We start from the raw sequence: 19917 nt of genomic DNA on the forward strand, positions 1-19917 counted from the left end.
GTTCATGAATGATTCTCTTCAATGAATTAATGCTCTCACGAACAACTCACTGAGAGTTGAATCAATTTATACGTAAATAATTCGTTTGAAAGCAGATCCACTTAATGAACGATTCTTTAGGAATGGTGGAGGCTTTGAGAGATTTCAAGTTTCATCGAAATCGGTTCAGCCATGATAATTGTGTTTCATTATCTAACAGAGAAATTTGTGCTGCAAAGGCTTTGTTTTGTCGATGAAAAATATCGTGCTAAACAATGAAAAACATCGTGCTAAGACCTTTTTCTATCATTTGCAAAATATGCTGTGCTTATCATCTAAATTACCGTTACCATGCCACTTTTGCTCGTTCAAATGACTATCGTTTTAAAATTGGCAAGAAAATGTTTGAAAATTTTTTAAAAATTTGGTACCTGACCTGCTTGATTTTATTTCAATTATTTCCAATTTCAAACATTTTTCAAGATGGTTTTTTAATTTTTTTTTTTTAATACAATTAGGTACATTTTTCAGAAAAAATTTTGACGGTGTATTAAAACTTTTACATTTTGAAAAGACGACGAACAGAGTAAATGAGCACAAAGAGGAAAATCAATAAGGCTACACTTGACGCCAATTCACCCATAATTGGATATGTAAGCAGGCAGGTGTCTGTCTAGCTACCTATCCATGTAATTCCTACATTACACTTCATAGCCATTACACGTCTAGAATAAATAACGTGGTATTTATTTTGCAAAGGTGCCAACTGCTAATAAGCCTTTTACAATGTGAGTGAAAACACAACCAATCGAAATTCTATAGCTATGGTGTTGATAAATTTCTACACATTGAGTAAATTAGTACCATAAGCATAGCTATAGGTAAATGTATTATGAATAACACCATCGGGATGTTTTTAATGCGCGAAATTGGCCAAAACCTCCTCCCTTTTCATCCCAGTCCCAAGACCCAGTCCTAACTCAAACACACAAGAATTGGCTGATTAATCGAATTAGCATTTACGTGATGGCGCGTGCGTACAGTCCGTACGGGCATTACGATTAGCTATACGTATGTAGTAGGTAGGTAAGTTATTATTTAACCGCGAGTGCATTGTCAAAGGTCGAACGGGTGAATGGTTTCAGCAACGTATTGAAAGATCGATTCTCGGGCTCGAATTCAGGGTTCTTTGTGTGTAGAATTTTTTCCCTCCTCTTGTGAAAATTTTCCTTGCCGAATGCCACGACGACGTCGGTATAATTAAGGAAAATTGATGCGATTGTTGTGGGATTTTGGCGAATGGCGTCACAGTAGGCGGGGTTCCGGGTGTTGTGATGGAAATTTGACCAAGGTCGTGGTCGAGTGCTGTGAGAAAATTGGAAATGTACGAGGTGGTTTTGTACGTAAGTACGTATAAGCTCGAAAATTCGCGAACTCGCGAAGGGATTTATTCTGCGTGGAGGTTGAAGCAAGTATGAGGAAGTTGTTGGAGAATTTTTAATGGAATTTTCAAATACTTATTTAAAATAATCTTTGTTCTTTGCTTTGGGGTTTACTGCTTGTAATTTGAGGGAGATTTTTTCCAATATTTGTTTTGAAAAATGTCGAAAAGTTTTATTTTTGTGACCCTGAAACGTGATATTTGTTCCTGGATGCGGCAAGTTGATGAGTACTTGGAAAAAATATACTGAATTTTTAGAATGCCATCTTTCACTTGCTGTTAGCACAAGAATAGCCAGAGGAAATTTTTATTTGCTTTTAGATTTGAATTTTTTTCTCATCGTGGAAAGAATTGCTACTTAATTATGGAATGAGGGGGGAGAGGGGTTCCTAATTAGAATTATTGTCTTGAAAAATCAAAAAATTTCAAGTTATGATTAGAGAAGCAGAGGAAAGGTTATTACCAGAGAAAATGCAAATTTTAAAAATCTCAAAATTAAGAATCTTGTGCGATCGTTGGAGACGGCGAGGGGAGTTTAAAGTCTGAAATTTTCATGGTTTGTACTCGAGAGAAACCACAAATTTTGAAAATGTTGAAAAACAATTGAGGTAGGGAGAAGAGGAGGGTGGTCATTATTTCGAGTTTAGCTTTTTTATGCTCCTACCCCCCTTAAAGTTGTTGGATTTTATGAAAAAAAAATGATTCATAATTTTTTTTTTAAATTTTCCTCCATGTTTAAAATATTAGTGTTGACTCCCCCCCACCCAATTTGTGAAAAATTAAATAAATGGAATGGAAAACGTTTTTATTGAAAATTTTCAATTTTGGCAGCAATGTTCCTCTGAATAATCCTCCTTTTAAGAAGAACCCTTTCCTGGTCTTGCTAGCGATGTACAAAGCCACCCCCTCTCCCTATGTTATCAAAAAGCAAAAAAAATTGAATAAATCGAAAGTTGAAGAATTTTTTTATACCTAGGTATCCATGCTTCAATTTATCAATTCAGGATTGCTCTAAACAACCCTCTTTTTTAAAAACAAATCCCTCACCCCTCTCACATAACTTTTGAAAAGTATCTTCCATTTCAATTTTTATAAATTTCAACGCGGGGGATCTTCGTACAGAAAGATTAATATTATTTTAGAGATCATGGGAAGTGTTTTCTTGAAAAACAGAACGATTTGAAAGAATTTTCACTCACAAATAAAACTAAAAAAAACACTCACGCATTATGCGCGAGAAGACCAACTTTTATTCAAATACAAATCTTCTACGAACAAATTGAGTCACTTATTTGAAACTTTTGTATAGCAATTGATCTGTTTACAATCGAATCGAATCAATTCACGAACGATTAGTGATAAATAAAATGATTGATTTCTAGTTGAATCATCCGCGAACGAATTGATTAATAGTTGGTGAATCATTCGCGAACGAATTTATTCGTATAAGTGACTCGTTCGCAAACGAACTGATTCATTTACTAAATTTTTGGTGAATCATTCACGAACGAATTGATTCATTTTTGGCTAATCATTCGCGAACGAATCGAGTAATTTTTGGTGAATCATTCGCGAATGAATTGATTTGTATAAGTGACTCGTTCGCGAACGAATCGATTCATTCACCTAATTTTTGGCGAATCATCCGCGAACGAATTGATTTATAGTTGGTGAATCATTCGCGAACGAATTGGTTCGTATAAGTGACTCGTTTGCGAACGAATCGATTCATTTACCTAATTTTTGGCGAATCATTCACGAACGAATTGAATAATTTTTGATGAATCATTCGCGAACGAATTGATTCATAATCGCAAACAAATTAAATAATTTTCGGTGAACCATTCGCGAACGAATTGATTCGATAAGTGACTCGTTCGTGAACGACCTGATTTGTATAAGCGACTCGTTCGCGAACGAATCGATTCATTCACCTAATTTTTGGCGAATCATCTGCGGACGAATTGATTTATAGTTGGTGAATCATTCACGAACGAATTGAATGATTTTTGATGAATCATTCGCGAACGAACTGATTCATTCACTAAATTTTTGGTGAATCATTCACGAACGAATAGAATAATTTTTGGTGAATCATTCACGAACGAATTGAATAATTTTTAATGAATCATTCGCGAACGAATTGATTCATAATCGCAAACAACTTGAATAATTTTTGGTGAATCATTCGCGAACGACCTGATTTGTATAAGTGACTCGTTCGCGAACGAATCGATTCATTCACCTAATTTTTGGCGAATCATCCGCGAATGAACTGATTCATTTTTGGTGAATCATTCACGAACGAATTGAATAATTTTTGATGAATCATTCGCGAACGAACTGATTCATTCTCTAAATTTTTGGTGAATCATTCACGAACGAATTGATTCATTTTTGGCAAATCATTCGTGAACGAATTGATTCATAATCTCGAACAAATTGAATAATTTTTGGTTAATCATTCGCGAACGAATTGAATAATTTTTGATGAATCATTCGTGAACGAATTGATTCATAATCTCGAACAAATTGAATAATTTTTGGTTAATCATTCGCGAACGAATTGAATAATTTTTGATGAATCATTCGCGAACGAATTGAATAATTTTTAATGAATCATTCGCGAACGAATTGATTCATAATCGCAAACAACTTGAATAATTTTTGGTGAATCATTCGCGAACGACCTGATTTGTATAAGTGACTCGTTCGCGAACGAATCGATTCATTCACCTAATTTTTGGCGAATCATCCGCGAATGAACTGATTCATTTTTGGTGAATCATTCACGAACGAATTGAATAATTTTTGATGAATCATTCGCGAACGAACTGATTCATTCGCTAAATTTTTGGTGAATCATTCACGAACGAATTGATTCATTTTTGGCAAATCATTCGTGAACGAATTGATTCATAATCTCGAACAAATTGAATAATTTTTGGTTAATCATTCGCGAACGAATTGAATAATTTTTGATGAATCATTCGTGAACGAATTGATTCATAATCTCGAACAAATTGAATAATTTTTGGTTAATCATTCGCGAACGAATTGAATAATTTTTGATGAATCATTCGTGAACGAATTGATTCATAATCTCGAACAAATTGAATAATTTTTGGTTAATCATTCGCGAACGAATTGAATAATTTTTGATGAATCATTCGTGAACGAATTGATTCATAATCTCGAACAAATTGAATAATTTTTGGTTAATCATTCGCGAACGAATCGATTCATAAATTGAAGAATTTATCAATTCCTTCGCGAATGGTTCGTTCAAAAAATTAATCAATTTGTTCGTGAATGATTCGCCCTTAAATGAATTAATACTCTTACGTACAATTCATTCAGAATGGAATCAATTTATACGCGAACAATTCGTTTGAAAACAGACCCACTTGTTAATAAACGATTCGTTAGGGAATGGCAGAGGCTTTGCGAGATCTCAAGTTTCATCGAAACCGATTCATCTGAGCTTTTAAAAAATAATAGGTATTGAAAAAAAAATTGTCGCTCGATAAACTTAGAAGCTTTGAGTTTTTGAAACTTTATGATAATGTTGAAAAGTCCAGCGGGTAGCCTAGTTGTGAAATTTCAAATTTGATCAAAAACGGTTCAAAGGTTCCTGAGAAATTAAATTTTATGCAAATGAATTTTTGTACATATATCAATCAGAAAAAAAAAAGGGAACAGTATGAGATGCGATGAAAATTTGAGGTAAATTAAGACAAATTCTCAAAGTTGAGACGTAAAAAATACAAACTACGTAGTACTCGGAATTCGAGTAAAAATATAAAATTGAGCTCATGCACACAATTTTCAAAGAAAGGAGGAAAAGAGGTAAAAAAAAACCTTCTTTCGATGCCTTGCAGGCGTTTGCAGGCAGAGCAGAATTATGACGTTATTACGAGAGTAAGTCTAGGCAAACGTTAGAGTAAATGTAGGTAGAGAAAATTTCATTCGACGTGAAATATTTTCGAGAAAAAATTTTCAATTCCTTGGGTCATTTAACGCCATTATCTCGTTAAACGACTTCGGGGTAAATTGTGAAATTTATTCGCAAAAAGAGTACGAAGCTCGACGAGGATGATATCCTTTTTTTTTTCTTGAGCTATTGTGTCATTCTTGAAGCTACGAGAATAAACAAAATTTCTAGAATTCAGATTTCAAATTAGCAAACAATCAATTTTCGAATAAAACTAGGTCTGATGATTTTAAATTGGTACATTTTTTTCAGTTTTGGGGACTGGTTGCGAATGAGTTTGGTGGTGTAAATTTTCAATAATTTTAATTCAAAATGTCTCATTTATAGAATAAGTTTTCTAAATTCAACCTACGCGAGCACGAGCTGAGTTCTTACTTCGCTTAATGATCTTTTTTTCAACACTGTGTTTTACTCTGTATAGCTCAAGATAAAAAAATACTTATTGTTATCGAGCAGAAACCAAGTACTCGCCAGCAGTTGTTTTTCTCCTCTCTCCCTATCTCTTCACCCTTTCGTAACGCTACTTACTGAGTAATTTTCAACCATAACAATTATTTTTATTCGGTTCGTTTCGCCAAATTCTCGAGTACCTATATTTTTCTTTGCACGTTTCTATTAATTTTTTTTTCCCAACTTACTCCAGAAAATACCTTGATACCTACCTACTCGTACTTTCAACGTGTAGATAATTAAATTGCAGATAAACATTCGCCTTATCTTTATCCTGCTCGTGCTCCTTCTATCGTAGGCTTAATCTATACCTTGTTTTTAAATGTCGAGCCAAGGTTTCTTCGCCAACGTATATCTATCCCTTCAGCTCTCATTTGCTCACGATCACGTCGCCGTATAATAAACAACCTACACTAATTAGAATTCTCATTATTGCAGCATAAGTATACAACATACCTGTGTATATAGCTCATCACTGCGATACTCGACAGCTGAAAATATTTGTAAAATTATCTACGAATTTAGCAGCAAAAAAAAAAACATCGCTGTCTTTCAAATTTTAGAAGCTCTATTTTTCGTGTTCTTAGTCGTTAAATTTTTTTCAGCTTACATCCCTTCTTACGTAATCGATCGTGAGCTCGCACGTAGGTAATTTTTTTGCCATTTTGTTGAATTTTTTTTTAGACAAACGATGGTGTTTTTATTTCACGGCTATTAATGGCCTCAAAACGTCATAATGTTGTTGGAAAAAATACCCGAGACGTCAATCAAAGAAAAAAAAAATTCTCGACCAAGATAGATACGCCAGACATCTCTTCCCTTACTAATATTTCCTTCTGTCTGTCTCTCTCCTTCCGTCACGTTATAATGACGTTATCAATAATTTGGTCGACAAATTCATAGCCTACCTTTTTTCCATCTCCTCGATACACTTTCACTCTCCTCTCTCTCCTGTCTCGAAGGCTACTCGTGCATTATTTCGTAGCGTTTTAGGTTGACCATTATACCTGCTGAAAAATTGTAGTATTTCCTCCCCGTACCCTTCTCTCTCTACTTCTTTGACTGCAAAGAGCATGAGGGATGGGGGTTGAGGCGAGGTATTAGCTGACGTTAATGCATAAAAAAGTAACTTTCGTGTCAAATTAAATGATGACGACGACGACGGCGAAGGTTTGGTCATGGTTCCTTCTGAATTTTCGTGTATAGCTGCACCCTTCACTCTTCACCCCTATTTTGCCACCATCGTCAGTATAATATTAGCAACTGCCTACGCTATTTATATTTTAACGGTAAAACTTGACGTGAGGTGTGCATTCTATACGAGAGTATATCGATTATACGATTACTACAGTAGGTACACGTAAATTGAGGGGATTTGGACGAAAAATTACGCCAATTTTTTCCCTCTATGAATCAACCCCTAATTAAATGTTTTAATAGCTCAATAATCATTCTTCAGGTCCAGAGAAGGGGTAACTTGGCGAATTTTTTCGCAAAGTTTATTGTACTGCTTTGAAAAATCCACTAATTGATTGCGAAAAAATGCTGATTCTGCAGTACCTAATGAAAATAGCATCGAAAAAAAAGAACCTTCCTCCGAAACTTTTTCAGGATTTTTTTCTTCAATTTTTCTTCGATTTTTCAACTTTTTATTCTAAACCTTATGCTATGTATTATTTCTGAGTCTGAAAAAAATTGATAAATTAGAACTTTTGTATGATTTTGTATCCAATCTAATTTTTTTTCTTTTATTTTTTTACAGCATTTTTATCTTGGAACGTAGAAGATTCTGGTATAGATATCGAACGCGAATTAGCCATAGTTACTGCCCTATCGCCCGAAGGAGATTTTGCAAAAAATGGTAAGTACAAAGTACACAAGTATCACCAAGTTTCTAGCTTGTTCGTTTATCCTTTCAATAAAAAAAAACCAACCACCTCATATCTCCATAAATAAGTTTAACCATATAAATCGACAAACCTAGTTTTTTCTCTTCCACAAACCGAAAAAAAAAGTTTTCAACCTCGTAACGGAGTTTGTCGCTAGTTGAGCAGATGACAGTAGAATTATAGAAAATTTCTCTCAAACTTGTATGTAAATATTTCTCGCAAACAACCCGAAGGAATCCTTCGGGAAATTTCGTATTCGCGAGATATTGAAAATTTTGCGAGAAATATTGAGATAATTTACAAATATAAAACATTCAACGCGTCAAAAAACACGGTTACTTGAGCGAGGAATGATCATCTATCTTTAATAATCTTGCTTTTTCGTTCGGTGTGTGTTCAATGAAAAAAGGGTAGGTGGTTGAATGTACACAGTAAAGGTTGAAATATCAAAGTAAATTTTTTACGAAATGAAATAACCGTAATGGTTGGTATGAAAAATTTATGAACGTTTTTACGAATTGTGAAGTGGAAAAGAAAGGTAGGAGGATGAAGAAAGAAATATATTTCCAAACTAGGTAATGTGAGAGGATGAAATTTGTTCGCGATGCTGGAAAAATAGCGGAAAATTATCGTGAACATTCGCTCGAGTAGGTAAATACGTGTACCTAATTTAATTTTTTGTAGCGATTTTGTATGAAGGAGTGTGATATCTTGATGCAGAGAAATTTTTTTTTCTGTATTCGAGTCCAGAGATGTTATAAGAATGGAGCTGAAAAGGCTGCGATAGCCTTGAAACCTCAAAATATCCAAGTACTTTGATCTCTGAAATTCTGTTGAAAATAAAATAGGTAACAATGGGTTTTTCAACAAAAAAAGGAAGTTTGAAAATTTGTAAAAAGTTTTCGACAAAATGACGTCAAAGAATTTATTTTTAAAAAATCAATCTGCTTTGTAGGCTTCAAAATTCTATCTCATTTATTCTTGTGTTATTTTTTCTATGCGAATTTTTAAATTTACTAAAACTTCGACAAACAAAAATATAAAAGAGGATAAAAAATTAACTTCGACACGTTAAATTTTCAGCACGTATTTTTGACGTTATTTGACAACTCTACAATATCATGTCAAGTCTTCCACGTTTCGTTCGGTTTTCAACTTCTAGAAATTAAGCCTGATTCGACGAAGTTTGCTAAGCTAACTGTACCAGCTCAGTTGAATGGAGATTTAAACCAGATTTGACTTATTTCTCAGTTAAATGTACGAGCAAATGTTCGGTGTGAGTGGAAAGTTTACAGTTGAAAGTTCTCAGCGGGTATTTAAACGAATCTGGAATCTGGAAATTGGGCAAAGGGGAAATATTTTTTGAAACTAGGTAAAATTTGAATTTTTTTGATTACGACAACTCGAAATAAATTTTTTAGATTTTATTGATATGTATTTTTCTTTTTTTGTAATAATAATAAGTATGTGATATTTCATAAACTTTTTATCAATTTTCAACAATTTTTATCAAAATCTTACCGATTTCTTTTAGATAATTTAATATGTACCATTTTACATCAAGTATATATAAATTGTGTGAGTTTATCAATTTGTTGTCATTTTCTACTAACCTAATTTTTCACCATATTTTATGAATTTTTGGCTCTCTATTCCCAAGGAAAAATTATTGGATCCAGAGCATGTCCAAATATGATCGAATATGTCTAAATGCCACATCGATAGGTTCTGATTGAATCACATCGCAGATCTGAGCATTCCTTAAATCCAATTTGATTCGGCCAGATTTGATCATATCAATTCCAATCTGAAAAATTCCCTCAATGCAATTAGATCTACATTGTAGTTAGATTTAATCAAATCAGATTTTAATAAGTCAGATTCAATCCTTCCCCTTTGGGTTGTCAATGATTTTCATGTTGAATGCACAGTCTCTTTGGAATGACAAATTTTCGATTTATTTTACACAACTTTTATATCATTTGTCATCTTTTCATTCATTTTTATTTATTTTTTTTTTTTTTGATTTTATGGTATTTTTAAGCAATTTTTTCAATTCAGTGAGATAATTTGCAATGTGCTAAGTGCTTATTACAAAATGACAGCAATTCGCAATAGCTTTAGAGTCAATTTCGTCAACATTCTACCAATTTCAAATACATTGGCAAAAAAAAAAAATTCAAAATTTAGCACAATTTTTAATAAATGTTGGAAAATTACCCCATTTTATGCAATTTTAATTATATTTTGGCCTGTCAGCTTTTATTTTTTGCATCCTGCCTTTTTTTTACTCAAAAAAAATTAAAAATTAATAGATACAAATTTTAAAAATATTGCAAAAGTTGCAAAAAAAGAACTAAGTAGAGAAGGAGAAAAATAATTTTAAGAATGAAAAATGAGTATGTAAAATTAGGTAGAAGGTTGAAAATATTAAGAACATTGCTTGAAATCATCAAAAAAAAATCAATAAAATCGCAATCAAACTTATTAAAAAGTTGAGAAAACGCTGATTCAATATTGTTAAAAAATTCCCGAAACTTGATGCATGAAAAATTGACTATAAATTTTTGTAAAAATCTTTGAAAATAAAATGAGAATTTATAAAATATGTACCTGCTTATCACAGAAAAAAAAATACACAAAATATCGACAGAATTTTTCAAAGTCAACAGAATACTTAGTGGAAAAATTAAAGTAAAAAACTTGATGAAACTTGTTTCTGAAAAATAATAGGCAATTTAAATATGTTGAAAATTGCATGAAATATTATTGCAATAGGTAATTGTTCAAATTTGACGTCTCTTAATATTCATCCCTTTTCCCTCCTCCTCCCCCTCCCAAAAAACCACAACATTAAAGTAAACTTGAAAAAATGTACACAAAATTTGTGTGAAACGATGACATAATACGTACCTAATTCTGAAATTTTCATCTACAAGAAGAATTTCAAAAACGTAAAAAAGTGAAAAATTGAGAGAAATTTGATAATACTTAATTATTAACTTATTTACAATGTTACAAAACTATCATAAAATATTCGAAAAATTGACTTAATATTTTCGTTAAAGTTATTAAAAATTCTGTAAAAATGCATAAAATTTGCCCATTAAGAAAATTCTATACTTAAGACATGAAAAAATCACTTCATTTTATCAGAAAATCAGCTAGATTGAAATGAAATTAGTTGAAAATGAAAAAAATTGATGAAAAAATCTATTGAGCTCTTTTCGAAAATTTTGAACACTTTTTCCAAAACAATAATGAACGAAAATATATTTATTTCAATTTTCATTTCAAACAGAATTTTCTACCCTGCTCTTGAGAGATCAATATTTTAAAAACAAATCATTTCTTGCTTCAAATGGTTTCTGGATATATTCAGTAGGTGGCTAGTTGCTTATCATTACATTTAGACCATTAAAAAAACTCAAAAGTTTATTTTTGTCAAGTCCAACATGTATCATTATGCTTAAAAACCTTCCAACAAATATCCTAATGAACTTCAAAACACTTTTCAACTCTTGCCTTCGAACGGGTTACTTTCCTAATGCCTGGAAAATTGCTAAAGTAATTGTGCTATGCAAAAAAGAATCTCCTTCTTCATCTCCCAATGATTATAGACCTATCAGTCTTCTCTCTTCTCTATCCAAAATCCTTGAAAAAATCATTCGTAAATGTCTTTTGGACTTTCTGAAAAAGGAACAGGTTTTGCCATCTTTTCAGTATGGTTTCGTAATAAAATGAGCGCAGTTCATCAGTTGCATCAAATGGTACAACTTATTAACAACGGCTATGAAAAGAAGCAATTCACAACTGCAGCTTTTATAGACATCAAAAAGGCCTTCGACTCTGTATGGCATTGTGGTTTAATTCATAAATTAGTTTCATTTGAAACACCCACCTTTCTATGTAAAATCATTTCTTCCTTCCTTCAAAATAGGAAATTTTATGTTCAAATCAACGATGAAAGCTCTTCGCATCGAGGAATCAGCCAAAGTGTACCGCAAGGCACTGTATTGAGTCCAACATTGTTCATCTTATACTGCTATGATATTCCTAAACCAGCTGATAATGAAATAGCAATGTTTGCTGATGATACGTGTTTACTCAGCCAAAATAATGATCTTCTAATTGCTCGTAATCAACTTCAAGCTGGTATCAATGAATTGGAACCATGGTTTGAACCCTGGAAACTTAAGTAAGCTAAATCCTCTCAAAAGTGAAACTAAAATCTTCACACTTCGCCGTCAACCGCATATAATGTACAAATAATTCAACGTTGAAAAAATGAAAAAATGTGACGGCTAGATTTTGGATGCAGAATCCTGGAAACCTTCTGCTCATGTGCCAAACATGATGCTTACGGTGCTGGTGGAGAGAGATGAGAGAGAGATGGTTTACTGGTTGAACATGGGTTGAACTGTGAACCGTCTCTCTCTCCACCAGCGCTGTAAGCATTATGTTTGGCGCATGTGTAGAACGTTACCAGGATTCTGCATCCAAAATATGGCCGTCATTTCCTGGGATTTGAATTATTCGTCCATTATATATGGTCGACGCACTTCGCAAAATCTCACTGGCTCCAGAAATCTTAATCCATAACACTGTGGTACCATGGAATACATCAGCAGTTAAATATCTCAGTGTACACTTGGACCAGAAACTACATATCTCAAAAACCATATCATTCTCAAATCACGTGATGCCTACCTCAAACAATGTAAACTTTACCCCTTACTGAATTGTCATTCCAGATTGTCTACATCTTGTAGTCTACTTCTTCACAAAAGTCTCATCCGTAGCTCTTTCACATATGCAACGTCAATATGGATAACAGGCAACAGCTTCAAAAACTAACAAACATAAACTGCAAATTATACAAAACAAAATTCTGCGAATCATTACAAACGCACCATGGTTCCTCCAAAACAGTCAGTGACATAATGAACTGCAAATAGAATCAATGGACGCCTTCTCTGAAAGACTTACTGAAAAATACCTATTCACGCTGGAATCGCTTGATGATTTCGAATTCCTACTTAGCAAAAATCTTATGAATCGTCTTAAAACACATAAAAATCTTCAAGATCTTTTTTGATGCAATAAAACAATAATTCTTTCAAATCGTTGTATTCGTAGGTTTTTATAAAACTTTTTGCCTACCCTCTTAAGTATCGCGTTATTATTGTATAAAAATTGATCACTTCAAGTATAGCGTTTAGGCACTGAGCTGAATAAATACATATTTTTCTTCTTCTTCTTCTTCTTCAAAGTATTTTACAAAATATTACTGTTTTATGATCTCTTCAAGATGGAATTTTACACTAAAAATATTAAGTAGGTACTTACATATGTTTTTTTTTAGTTTTTCAACCTTTGAGCTATTGTGAGAAGGAGGGGGGGGGGTATACATTGATCTAAAAATCTGAAATTCTTCGATGATCTTGGCTGAGGTCATTTGGCTATTTTTTTTCTAAACTTCATTAAATCTGAAAAGAATTTAAAATAGGTATTCGAGATCATGCTGGTCACCTTCCTATCATTATTTCCCTCCTTTTTCATTTTCTGAACTATAAGCTCATGCAAACGAGCTCGTAAAAATTACTTTCTGTTTTCCAAATTAGATAGGTACCTATCCACTGCTTATCCACAAGTATGTATACCAAAAAAAATTCGCGGGAAAATCAATCTCGAATACTCGCAAATCCAATTTAAATTGCTACATGAGTGTATCGATATGAAAATCGTGTGTACAATATACACACTGCCTAGTTTATTTCACCCTTCACAATCCACACTCTGGAAAGCAAGCAATAAAACCCTTTTTCCCCGTTCGTCTCCATTCCAAGTATATTCGAACGAATACCATTTTCCAGGAACGTTTATTTTTCATCATCTCTCCAAAATACGCGAAAAAAGATAGCATTTTTGTTTTAATTTCTGCTCTCATCAAACTTTAATTAACTGTACATTGTTACTCGTATCTGCGTTTTAATTTTTACGCTCATCCGTTATTAATATTCTGTTGTTTTTTTTTTTGTCTTGTTTGTTTGCTTTGGATGATGCTGACGATGCGCAGGCGAAAGACTGATACAGAATGCCAGCGAACATTTAGTAACCGAAATACTAATACATCCGCAGATCAATACCATGCGACAGTGCATACGTAATTTACTGTCTAGTTTTACCAAGTATAGATTTATTATTCACGCCGGATACGTATTTTGCGGCAATGGCTCTTGGATATTGCAGGTTAGTAAATGGAATGGTATCTACTACCTACCTATAGATTTACTCACATGCCTGCACTATACCTACATCTACGTGTATAAATATAGAAATTATTTAGTACCTAACGCCATTACATATGGTTAAGTAGGTACCTATACGAGTTTGCCTAGTAGCCTAGTTATGTAATGCTAACGAGATCCCTTGCCCTGACCAAGCTCAAATACAACCATCAGTTTTCTAATATTATCGCCAATTCCCCTAGAGAAAATCCTATGGAAAAAATTTTTCATTCATTTGGCTGCAGAAAAAACTCATGAAAACCCCAACATAATAATACTTCATCGTATACGTGAGCAATTTTCCTAGCCCTTGCGTGCTCTGCTAAAGTGTCCTGTTCGTTATTACATATTTTATTTAGGAAAAAAAACGCTGATGTTGCGAGGAATACCACACAAATGTAGGCAAGTACCTACGTAAATCTGCCTACATTTCTTGCCAGAAATTTCTTCTGCTGTACATTTCTCCTGTCCAGTCCCTTTTCGGCCTTTTACACGTACATTTCAACCTATTTAAACGAGAAAATAACTCGAGATCCGAGGAATAGGTATGCTTTAAGTATATAACAAACACACGTACTAATTTTACAGGGTGTTCCACAAGTGATGTACCTACTGCTATGTTTCTGCAGGTGACCTTTATAGTAAAAGTTCAACCCTCTTCCATTCACTGGTGACTCGAATGGGGAAATAATTTTTATAATTATCAATTTTTTCTCATGGTTGAGATTAAAATTGATATCAGAGATCCTCGAGGAGTTTAAAAATTCTCAAATTCTTGAAAAAATAAATTATTTATCGTCTTATAAAATTTCTAAAATGAATTTGGTAAAGTAGGAGGTATAGTCAGGGAGCCCGCATAAGGATCTATTCCACCCCCTCCCCCCGTCGATCCTCCGGGACACCTTTTTTATTACAGGGGGAGTCCTAAGGGACATTTCTAGCCCTTGTACTCAAAAAAAAGTGGCCCTACTTACAAAATGGTGGCCATTTTGATTGGCAGGTCAGTCGAAATCGAGATTTTGCGTTCCAACATGGAACTTGCACGAAATTTTTTAAACCTTGCAAACGTTGATCGAAATATCAGGCAAAAATTTATCACCTATCAAAATTTCCAGAGCTAAAGTGCTTTTTTCGAATTTTGGTGAATTTTTGAAAATCAAAAGGCCAAAAATGAGGGGAAAAAACAAAATGTTACCAAATTGTTCAAGAAAGCTGAAATTTGGGATATACCCTATTTTCGACGTGCCAAATCGATTGGAAACTGTTTCAACCCGTTTTGAGCAGATCTGGAGCCTCCAGCAGATTTTTGAAACTCAAAATTCCCACAAAATTTCATCAAATGGAGCTGGAAAGCCAAAATTTACCCTTCGAACTAATTTTAATACACCACGAAGTTGATTACAGGTGGATTTCAAGTCGTTTTGGAGCCTCCAGTGAATTTTTGAAAATTACTGGAGCCTCCAGTACATTTTTGAAAATTACTGGAGCCTCCAGTACATTTTTGAAACTTGAAATTTCCCAACTTTTCATCAAATTGAGATGGAAAGCCAAAATTCATTCTGCAAACTAATTTCAATTCGATACGAAGTCGACTGCTGGTGGATTTCAAGTCGTTTTGGAGCCTCCAGCGACTATTTGAAAGGTTGCATGGCGTTTTTTGGAAAATTGAAATTTCCAAAAAGTAGACGGAAGTTTCAAAACCATTTGAAACCACCATGCAGTTGACTTCATATTCAATTGAAATTAGTTTCCGAGCTTGCTAACTCTATTTTTTGATGAAATTTTGTGGGAATTTCAAGTTTCAAAAATCTAGTGGAGACTCCAGTCATTTTCAAAAAGTCGTTGGAGGCTCCAAAATAACTTGAACCCGCCTAAAGTCGTGTTCAGGGGGTGTTAAAATTGAAGTGCAGAGTAAATTTCGACTTTCCATCTCCGTTTGATGAAATTTTAAGGAAATTTCAAATTTCAAAAATCTACTGGAGGCTCCAGTAATTTTCACAAATTCACCGGAGGCTCCAAAACGACTTGAAATCCACCTGCAATTAACTTCGTGGTGTATTAAAATTAGTTCACCGGGTAAATTTCGGCTTTCCAGCTCCAACTCTGATAAAATTTTGTGGGAATTTCGAGTTTCAAAAATCTGCTGGAGGCTCCAAAACTGCTCAATACAGTTTGAAACAGTTTCTAATCGATTTGGCATGTCAAAAACAGGGTATATCCCAAATTTCAGCTTTCTTGAACAATTTGGTAAAATTTTGTTTTTCCCCCTCATTTTTGGCTCAAATTCAATTTTCAAAAATTCACCAAAAATCATAAAAGGGACTTCAGCACTTGAAATTTTGACAGGTGATAAATTCTTGCCTAATATTTCGATCTACCTTTGTAAGCTTTAAAAATTTCGTGCAAGTCCCATGTTGGAACGCAAAATCTGCGATTTCGGCTGACTTGTCAATCAAAATGGCCGCCATTTTGTAAGTAGGGCAACTTTTTTTTTAGTACAAGGGCTAGAAATGTTCCTTAGGACTCCCCCTGTAAGAAAAAAGTTGTCCCCAGAGGATCGATGGGGGGGGGGTGCAATAGATCCTTATCCCTTTCGCTCCCGACAGCTGAGATGGTAAAGCTTCCTGTGGCCCAACCCCGTTTTTTACGTTTTTTGCCCTATAATGGTGTGTAGAGATAGGATAATGTGAAATTTGGTCAAAACGATGCTCCCCACCCCTTTTTTGACCCATGTCACACATGTGTGACATTGGGCAACCATAACCTAAAATTTGAGTCACAATTACATTTTTATAAAAATAATAATTAATTTCAAGTTGAAACGATTTTATTTACGAATATTTTAGTACTGCAAATTCAATTTTTGCAAAACACTTCTGTTTTACACATAATTCAATCATTTTTTTCTTTTTTTTTTCAACACGTATGTATGAGGAAATAATACGTTCCCAGCTGTTATTATCAACTCGAAAATCATGCTAAAATCACTAACAGCTGTCTTGAAACATAAAAATTACCATTCGGATCAAAATTGTAACAAAAAAAAAAAAAAAAAAAAAAATCTGCAAGAAAAAAATTTTTTTTGACTGGATGTTGGTAACACTGCGTCGACCCAAACCACAGGAAGTCTTGTCTGGGTATACACTGCCCGATGGTGTGCAACTTGAAACGTTTTGATAGCCCACTACAGATAGAATCGCCCCGGAAGAAAATGTAAAAGATGTCACATATATGTGACGTCGGGCAGTTGAAAGATTTCTAGATGTCACAAATGTGTGACTTCGGGAGCGAAAGGGTTATGCGGGCTCCCCGACTAGTAAACAAAATCGCCAAAAATATTCGAGAACTACCTACAACATCAACTTATGAAACACCCTGTACGAAGTACATATGAAATACCATTACATACGTGACTCGAAAAACCAAAACATTTTCTCAAACACTAGGTTGGTTTCTTTCACAGTAATATTCCACCAACATCCTATTTTCATATTACGCTGAATTTGCTGAAATTCAGATCCAATTTCCAACACATTACGTACATGCTCTCGCAGCATCAACAAGTTTAATCCTTTGAAAAATAACCTACCTACGTTTGTAATATACCTACCAACAATATGTACTTATGGTGGTTCGAGTAGCGTAAGGTATACCGCATGCAAACCGCGAATCCAATTATTTCACCGGACCTTACACTCTTGAAAGCTCTAAATTTGCCCATTCGTAGACTCAACAAGCGCCCATCTTCTACCTATTATAATCACACCATTTGAGAAAATTTCACGTTCTGTGTTTCTCTCTCTGCTTTTACACGTGTTCCTATTTCAATTATAAAAATAATATTATAATATTATGTAGTATGGTAAACCGTATATAACAATGTATTAGCGCACGATGAGAGATATAAGAGGCAGTATTGTGGCTGATGGAGGGAGGCAGGGAGGAGGAAAGAATCGCTCTTTAATTTCCATCGAGTTATACAAGAGGCCAGTCTACATATTATTAGAATATACCATCGATATTTTATGTATGTATACGAGTATGTATGAACTTCTCTTCTTCTCTGACCAGCTACATGCAAATCCAAAGTTTATTTTTGAATTTTAGGAGATTTTTTTTTTAATTTTACAAAATTTTAAAAAAATGATCCAGGGTAATTTTTGAACTTTTTTATGAAGTATACTTTTTTTTAGAAAAATAAATTTATTTGAATACCTTACCTATTCAATTCAGCTGGGGCAACATCTGATTTCATTAATTCACGCCCCTGCCTCGTTCGAGCACACGTCTCTAAACCCTGCTCCGACCCCACAACCATGAAATCCACCCCAATTAATGTTTGATTAATTTTTTTCATCTTTCTTTTTCTACAGGATGGTACATTCAGCGTCTCCGATTTCATCGACGCTTTCCAAGAAGTAGAAGTACAACGTGTAATCCGCGCCTACGAGAAAACCGTAAAAATCGACATTTGCTGCATTGCCGAAGGAGGCTGGACGCAATCACGTCTCCAACAAGAGCCTTTCTCCAAAGTTTGCCAATTGGAAATCAACCCTAGCGATAAAATAGCTCCCGGTAACGTCGCTGTACGCGAATTCATCGACTACCTCGAACAATACATTATTCCATCCAGTATCGAACACCTACTCGAACCGTCCGATATCGTGGGCAATATACGTTTCACACATCCTACTTTATACGTATTTCCTGGCGGTGAAGGAGACGCTGCCCTTTTTGGCATCAATGGGTTCAATATGCTGGTTGATGGCGGTTTCAGTAAGAAAGCTTGTTTTTGGAATTTCGTCAGACATTTGGATCGTTTGGATGCTGTGTTGATGACTCGAGTCAATAACAGCAATATTGGTGGAATGTCTGGAGTAGTGGAGCGAAAGGTGTTCTCGCCTGTGTACCCTCAGATTGGACATTTCTTCAGTAATCTTCAGGTGAGCTTATGACATTTCCATGCGATGAAATCGAAAAAATAGCTGTATCTAAATTTAAAATTATCACCTTGTGTATTTCCTTCATTGTGGAACCTGATCTTTCGCAAAAATTGAAATCAAACTTCCTAATTAATTATTTTTTCTTATTCAAAAATTTACCCTCCCCGTTGATATGTACCTTAAGCAATCAAAACTGGGTCGAGCAACCACAAAAATATCTTGAAGTGCTTGGTCGCATACGTGCCACCACTTTCGAATTAATCCTCGACCACCAAATAACGACAAAAAACGAAATCCGAAGCTCAGCTTCTGCATTAATATTCTCTCACGCCTCCAGGGAAATTCCCAATCTCGTCTCACTCGGGATATAATCTTCTCATCGTCGCAACAACTACTTATGTAAGTGCGAATACCTTGCCAGAATTTAGATTTATTAAGCTTCACATAGCCCAAAGTAGAGTAAACAAGGAACACTTGCGAGCTTAATTTATCGAGGATACGCGTCCTTTTATAGAAGAAAGCGTCGAGTTGCGTCGCGCCGGAAAATACGAATTGAGAATTTCTAACCATTCGCAAATTCTTCTCTTTATGCACGAGTGTATAGTATTCGTATACGCTCAACAATTGATGTTTTCAAATTAATCAGCGTTTTACCTCTTGTGTGAGCCTATTTTGAATTTTATCTCGAGTTGTGGTTTAGCTCCAAGTATACATAGTTTGTTAGAGTGGAACGTTAAATTACAAAAGTTGAATTCACTGACTTCGAGTTAGTTTTATTCTTCCTCGTGGTTTAAAAAAAAATTACTCAAGGTTTTTGGATGGGCCAGGGGGATTAAAACGAGAATTAATTTCTTTGAATAGGTATGTTTTTCATTTAAATGAGAGTACGCCGCTTCAGTAGCCCTAACTCTTTAGCATTTTCTCCAATTAT

The 19917-nt window shown here is 34.3% G+C and overlaps 1 protein-coding gene across 2 annotated transcripts in view; it reads left to right on the forward strand.

Annotated features, from left to right (window-relative positions):
• The window catches only part of LOC135848551 (microtubule-associated protein futsch), a 124605-nt gene that overhangs the window by 82222 nt on the left and 22466 nt on the right, over positions 1-19917 (forward strand). For both annotated transcript variants that reach the window (XM_065368482.1, XM_065368481.1), the window contains exons 3-5: positions 7627-7725; positions 13833-14005; positions 18417-18986. In XM_065368482.1, the coding sequence (XP_065224554.1) occupies positions 7627-7725; positions 13833-14005; positions 18417-18986 (842 nt within the window). The remainder of the gene's footprint in view (positions 1-7626; positions 7726-13832; positions 14006-18416; positions 18987-19917) is intronic.

Source organism: Planococcus citri, chromosome 5 (assembly GCF_950023065.1).
Source record: "Planococcus citri chromosome 5, ihPlaCitr1.1, whole genome shotgun sequence".
Lineage (NCBI taxonomy): Eukaryota > Metazoa > Arthropoda > Insecta > Hemiptera > Pseudococcidae > Planococcus > Planococcus citri.